At 38.2% G+C, this 7,453-nt stretch overlaps 1 protein-coding gene across 1 annotated transcript; it reads right to left on the reverse strand.

The window, feature by feature from the left end:
• Positions 1 to 1,226: 1,226 nt before the first annotated feature.
• On the reverse strand, positions 1,227 to 6,808 carry muc13b (mucin 13b, cell surface associated). The gene is made up of 11 exons (XM_056366653.1): positions 6,259 to 6,808; positions 5,985 to 6,107; positions 5,168 to 5,277; positions 4,373 to 4,431; positions 4,076 to 4,236; positions 3,567 to 3,695; positions 3,408 to 3,453; positions 3,278 to 3,315; positions 3,049 to 3,136; positions 2,471 to 2,735; positions 1,227 to 2,246 (listed from the first exon to the last, which is right to left on the reverse strand). Exons 1-11 carry the CDS (start codon positions 6,806 to 6,808, stop codon positions 2,061 to 2,063), a joined length of 1,755 nt encoding a protein of 584 aa, XP_056222628.1. The 3' UTR covers positions 1,227 to 2,060.
• Positions 6,809 to 7,453: the final 645 nt, after the last annotated feature.

The raw sequence follows: 7,453 nt of genomic DNA on the forward strand, positions 1-7,453 counted from the left end.
CATGGCAGATGTGTGTGGAAACTAAACATGGCAGCAGTAACATGTAAACAGCAAATTGCAGTGATTAATCACCTCTGAGCATAAGTAAGTTTGATACAGAATACTGTTACACAAGTAGTGTAGCTCCTTTCAGGAATAGCTCAGTATGTAGGTTGAGAGAGAGAGAGAGAGAGAACATGATACTTGTGACTGGAGCAGAGTTGGCTAGTTCCTTAGCCGTTAGCAGAATAGTTCTGAATTTACAGTGTGATGTATGTCTACTTTGGGCTGTTTGTTCTATAACTGAGACTACAACTGCAACTCCTCAAAACTGAAATTCACTTGTCCCCCGTGTCCTTCCCAACTTAAGTCTAGGTGAGGCAGTCAAATGCATTGTTACTGGAGTGTCACTGTCAGTTAATGGTAAATATTTTCCATAGAAGTAGTTTTTAGATATTTTCCCTCCATACTGCACATTTGATATTTTTACTGTCAGCTCGGAGGAATAATCCTAACACTTGTTAAGCCAGGAAGGTGAAAGGTGAAGATGTCCAGAGCAGCAAGATGAAGGAGAGAGATTTTCAGCACCGGAAAAATAGGCAGCGCAAAATCATGAGACAGGACAGGCCCTGAATTTAAGAGGGATTTGCTATTACTACTGTCATGAAAAGGAATGTGTCAGTCGGTTCATATACTATACAGTAGCATAGTAAACAGCTGAATTGCACACAGAGTTTGGGGGCTCTTAGCTCTACTTGCCTATCTGTAAACTCACTGCACACCACTATGTTGCAATAACAAAATGTACAAATAGCTCCTTTGAAAGGACACTCTAAATGTCTATTTCTTTTAGGTGTTTCATTTAATAAACGTTATAATAATAATAAACTTTATTTGTATAGTAACAAGTTCAGAGTGCTTCACAGACATAGAAGAAAGAAAAAAAGTGTTGCTATCAAAATGGACCATGTGTCATTGAAAAATAAATCCTTCAAACCATTATGCATTGTATTGTTATTTTAACTTTGGCTCCCTCCAGTGGTAGTACCAAAAACAATATCCAGCAGCACTTAAATTACTGCATTTGCCTTACTGTGTGTAAATCAAGTATATCTACGGACTCAGGATTGAAATGTTTTGATCATTACAGTAACATAACTGTCAGTTCAACATTTAACGCGACCTGCCATCTCAGTTTTTATTTTCTTCAGTGAAAGAATTCATGAAAAATGATAAGTGGTGGAAAGTCTTTTATTTTAAAATATGGTTCCATGTATTTAAACATTTTATAATTAAATATCATATGATATGAGTGAAAAAGGAAAACTAATACAAAACATTACATAGTTAAAAATCTTTAAGTATTGCTATTTTATCCATGCTGAATAAAATCAATCAGTCATGACAGAAGTTAAACATAAACAAATATACTCTGTCATACAAAACAGAACATCAAACAATTTCATTGTAGAAAACACACAAATTACACTCAAATATCTAGGGGGACCTAACAGGTCCTGATTTGGAGAAAGAACTTATAAAGTTTTATTAAAAGAAACTCGTCTCATTCCCAAAAGCATGTTCAACATAGCGTTAGACATAAACAAGACTCATCACAAACCTGAAATGTTTTACATGCAAAACAAATATTTGTAAATTCATAGACGAGAGAGACATTAGAATTGGCATCCCATAGCCTCTCATTTCAGAGTATCAAGCTCTAGTTCAAGGCCATCTAACAATTGTTAAATAAGTACAATTTCAACTGACTGACAATAAAAATATTGAGAAATCTTTGAAAAGACCCACAATGTATCTCATATCCCAAAAGTTCACAAAGATTAGTCATGGAAAGACAGCAATGATTTATAACAACTTATAATTGGTCAGAATAGGGTTGAGACTATACAGGTCAATGTAGTGAAAGGACAAAACTGCCCTACAGTACAATCATATTCAATACACATTTCTTCAGCCATTGTATAAGGCCTATGCAGCCATTGTGGATTTGGGGAAAACAAGAAGTCCGACAGGTTTTCCAACTAAACTTCCAACACTATAGAATAAACCATCATGGTTCCTCAATAGTTCGAGCGTCTTCCATCGTCGTGCACGTAGTAAGGGTTGGTCTGGCCCTGAGTATATGGGTTTACCTGAGCTCGATTCTGGGAATATGGGTTGTTCTGGGGTCGTGCCTGAGCATAGAGGCTGCTCTGAGGACGAGACTGAGTGTATGGGTTCATGTCATCCTGGTCGTCATAGAGCCGCTATAATGCAAAGAAAAAAATATAAATTGTAAAATCAATCATTATATCTCTGATTTCCTCTTCTTTAACCCTGCTGAATTTTTCATTGTTTTGGCTCTTTCTGTTCCATGAACTAAAACTCTTTAAGGAAATTGCTTTTACATTTTATACTTATTCAAACTATCCCTACTACTTTCCCACATTCCTGCTCTTTGTACATCAAACACACACAGAAGCATACTCACTGGGTTCCTTCCCACAGGGGTCATGTTTTGCCGACTGTTGCTTCGAATCATCTCCAGATTGGTCCTGCTGTCCCAGCTGCTGGTGGTTGTGGCCCGTGGGATTCTAGGCACCCCAGCACTGCCAAAGGCTGACCCATTAATTGAGGGTGCCTGGCTGTTGGGCAAGCTGCTGTTACTGTTAACCAATGGTGCCTTGGCAGGCAAGTGGCTGACATAATTCCCAGTGTCTGCATTTTTGTTCTTCTTAGAGCTCTTCTTTGAGGGTCTAACAAGATAAAAGAATATATTAATGTCTAATGTTATTGTTACCACATTCATGTAATATAGTCCCTATTTAGCATTTGTATATGGGTGTTTCTTCATGTCAAATTATTCACAAAATGTGTTTGTGTCTAAAATAAAGTGACAGATTTAAAACACCAGACTGCACTGCCACAATAAAAAAAAGCTTCATAGTTAATGTATCTGGTTACATAAAGGTTAATGTGTAACATGAGTGAGAGAGAAACATGGCACAGACATGGCAGAGGCAATAATGAATGATTTAGGGTGGGTGAATGAACAGATAAGAATCTCACTTGAGTGCCAGTACAGGAAGAAGAATGAGTGTGATAAGCAGCAGTCCCCCGAGCACGGAGCCAACGATTACCAGCAACAGCTGCCATGCTAACAAGACACAACACAACGAGAAGGAAGTTAATAGCAATGCCACGCTATTAAAATAACAACTTTCCTGAGATACTTTCTTCAAAGACAAACCCTATCTATAAGCTGTAGGCTTGTAATAAACACATACTTCATACTCACATTCATTGCAGTTGAAACCAGAATAACCAAATGGACACCTGAAAGACAGGAATGGTTCATTTCTCAATTTGATTTAAACCAACACTTTCTACAAACTGTTACATTGTTAGAGCATGTTAGGAGCGCTTACATCTCGCAGTTGAGAGAATCCTTTGCTTTTTGCCCACTGGGACAAGCTGCAAAAGTAGACAACAATGAAGTAGTTTGTAGTTTAGTAAAAGTAAGAGTATCATATAAGACACACACAAACACACACTTTATCTGTCTCCCACTCACTAAATGCCCTTACCAATGCATATTCTGTTACTGAAGTCCGTCTTTATGTAGTTTGTGCGACAGTTACACTTAAAAGATCCATTGTCTGTTGTGCAATTTGTACTGTCCCTATCACAGGGATTCTTGGTGCACAGGTCTTCCTCTTTAAAGGAAGGAAACACAAAAAGATTGCATCAGTAAATCGAACTCATGTATGTATAGTTGCACAAAAATGCACAAAACAACAAAATAACAATATGATATGAAATGAAGACTGAAATGTACACTACGCTGATAGCAGCTGAGAAATAATATTATCAGTGAGATGTCACTCAATGATACTCTAGACGCATAACAAAGACCACTGCAGGATCCTATTGGTCACCTTACCTAACAGATAGACAAATAGACAGAGAGACAGATAGATAGATAGATAGATAGATAGATAGATAGATAGATAGATAGATAGATAGATAGATAGATAGATAGATAGATAGATTTGTTGTTCTACCTGCAAAATATCAGTATGTGTAATAAACTTACCTGTGAAAACTCCACCTGCCAGTTGACAATCTATACAATTAGTAGCTTCTTCCATCTTACTTTGAATATCACTTGTTTTGATGTTAGAATTTGCGCTGAAGATGATCTCGACAGATGCAGTGAGCCCCTTCTCTGACCCAACTCTGCTCTGTTTACGTGGCCTATATGGGCAAAACTCACACTTATGATTATATTCTGCAATTATTGAGTGCAATGTGGTGTTAACATACTTTAGAAGTACGGTCCTTGATAGATAAACACAGAGATGATAAACAGCATTGTCATTCTGTGACTTACTGGATTTCCAGCACTGTAGAATTAGAGTAACCATCCAATGTCTTGTAAAAACTTGACAGCTGTGTTGTGGAAAGAAAATACCATTTTGTTTAGGTAATCATCTGACTGGGAATGAACAGCCTTCTTACATCAATTTCATTTCTGAGATCATTCTGCTTTGATAGGTATTGTTTAGTAACATTCAACACCACATGCACCAGGATTATTACCTTTATAAGTGTAACACAAGTGACTTAGACAAAAAAATGACTGTTATAAAACTTCACAAACAGTGTTTTCGAATGTCTTAATTGGACAAAATAGGGGAAGACTTATTTATCATTTCTTAACTCCTCCATGATACACCTGCCATACAGCTACTCTTTGCTGTTGCACCAGATAAACCCAATGTGTGGAAATCATGGATAAATATATCGACACCCTCTTAAAATAATGGCCTAAGTCATTTTTTCAGGTTTTTCAGGAAACACAAAAAACTCAACAAAAGAGTCACACTTTTGACATAGGCCATTATACAACCGGGGGTAGAATTGCATGTTCCCCTCAACTGAGGATTCAGGCGATTTTACCAGAGGTGGCCAGCATCATGAGGGGGTGATTTAGGCAAAAAAAACATTTTTGTCAAAACATGACTTAGGCCATTATTTTAGGAAGGTGACGATATATAGACTACCTCATAAGGTAGATAAAGGGTATAAAAACATACAAGCAATGGGAATGCCTTGTATTCCAAGCATAGAGTTTACAAAAATGTCAGCAAAACCAGATGAGAAGAGGAGATAACCGATTGCTTACCGCAGAAGTAATGGTTTGTGCAGCATTATTAAATGCTGCTGATTGCTTGTTTTCCATGTCTTCTTCATATTCTAATTCAAGCAAGGTTAGTTGTCCAGGGAAAACTTTGGCTGAAATAGCAAAACATCATCATAAGAAATATGTATATACTTTCCTGTGATAACTATTTATTAAAAAGAACAGTTCCACGATTTGGGAAATATGCATATTTGCTTTCTTGCCGAGAGTTAGATGAAAACATCAATCATTTTCAAATCTGTCCACTAAGTACAGCAACAGCAAGGAAACAGTTGGCTTAGCATTAAGACTGGAAATTGCACGGTAATCACAAGACTTCAAGAAGTCACTGTCCAAGATGTCCTGGACATAACACCCATAAAAAAAAACACAATGTACTGTTATGACTATAGTTCTTTATATAACATGTTAATTAGTTAACTTTAGGGGGGCTAGTTTGCACCTTTGGACAGAACCACATGAGCAATCTCCCCTCATTCTGAGTCTTTATGCTAAACTAAGCTAACACCTTATATTTACCAACAGAACATTGAGCTTGTCATTTAACTCTCAGTAGAAATGTAACTTTAAACATTTTGTGAAATGTTGGTATTCTACAGTTGATTATAATTTTAACTGGCCTGATACTACTAGAATCTAAAGAAACAAATTACAAACAATTTCTTACAGTGTCTCTAGGTCTTCAAAGATTCAACAGAGGACAATATACAGGCTAAACCTTTGTATTGTTAGGTTTTCGTTAAGTCACTTTCTCGTGCATTAACAATGTCACAATGGTGGTATGCAACCAAATACTTACCAGTCTCACAACTGTTGCTTTCATAATTGTAGTTATTACCAGGCAAGCACAAGCATACAAAGGTTTCGTTGGCACGAACCCCACAGGTGCTCCCTTGGCCACATGGGATTTTATCACAAGGATCTTTGAAGTTAAAGGAAAATACACACACACACACACACACACACACACAAACACACACACAATATAAGCATTTACAGCATAATGTAATCAATTAAAACCAATGTACGACAGGATACAGAGGAAATTACAGATTTTGAACACCTGGAATTACCTGGCTTCATAGTTGTCGTGGGTGTCGGAGCTGTGGTCGTTGTTGTTGCAGTTGTCGTCGTTGTGGTAACACCTGTGGTCGTTGTTGCTCCAGGTGCCGTCGTTGTGGTAACACCTGTGGTCGTTGTTGCTGCAGGTGCCGTCGTTGTGGTGGCACCTGTGGTCGTTGTTGCTGCAGGTGCCGTCGTTGTGGTGGCACCTGTGGTCGTTGTGGCCGCAGGTGCCGTCGTTGTGGTGGCACCTGTGGTCGTTGTGGTAACACCTGTGGTCGTTGTGGTAACACCTGTGGTCGTTGTGGCCGCAGGTGCCGTCGTTGTGGTAGCACCTGTGGTCGTTGTGGTAACACCTGTGGTCGTTGTGGTAACACCTGTGGTCGTTGTGGCCGCAGGTGCCGTCGTTGAGGTGGCACCTGTGGTCGTTGTTGCTGTAGGTCCCGTCGTTGTGGTAACACCTGTGGTCGTTGTGGCTGCAGGTGCCAGTGTTGTGTTTGAACCAATAGAACCTGGTGCCGTTGTTGGAGAATGTCCCAGCGTTGTGGATGAAACGGGCATAATCAAATTAGACAACAAAGAAAATCAACTCCGCTATAACAATTTAATCTATTTAGCAGATCCCCAGATCTGGCAAGATTATATATGAGATACAAGGGGAAAGGATAACAACGTATTACTCTTAAAAATTAGTCACTTTTTCAAATTAGCCTTCCTTGATAATGCAACCTTATCTCTATCACATTATTAACACAGGCCAGTATCAGTCATGGCCAAACGACATGCCTGATAGAATTACATACAGGTTTATGATACAGCAACATGATTTATGGGTTTACGGGCAGAGAGTCTTCTTTACCTGAAGATAAAAAGTACTAATAAGGGCACTGAGAGTTACATTTTAAAGGGTGGCTGGTGAACGAGGTGTGGCACAGCCATATTTTATACTGACAACCTGAAATCCAGCTCTTCATTGTATAAAAGGAATTTGGGTTATCAAATGTTTAGTTTTGTAACAGCCTGAAACAGAAGAATAATCAGTCCACTAGTTTCATTGTTATTAAAGTTATTATCATAATCATTATATTATTAAATTAGATGAACTCCTTTCCGCCCATAAACAATATCCTAGATGCTGTAAGGCTCTCAGGAAAGGGATTTATTAGAGTGCCATGAAACATAAGTATATATTCTTTTATTTATTAT

This window comes from Seriola aureovittata, chromosome 21 (assembly GCF_021018895.1).
Source record: "Seriola aureovittata isolate HTS-2021-v1 ecotype China chromosome 21, ASM2101889v1, whole genome shotgun sequence".
Classification (NCBI taxonomy): domain Eukaryota; kingdom Metazoa; phylum Chordata; class Actinopteri; order Carangiformes; family Carangidae; genus Seriola; species Seriola aureovittata.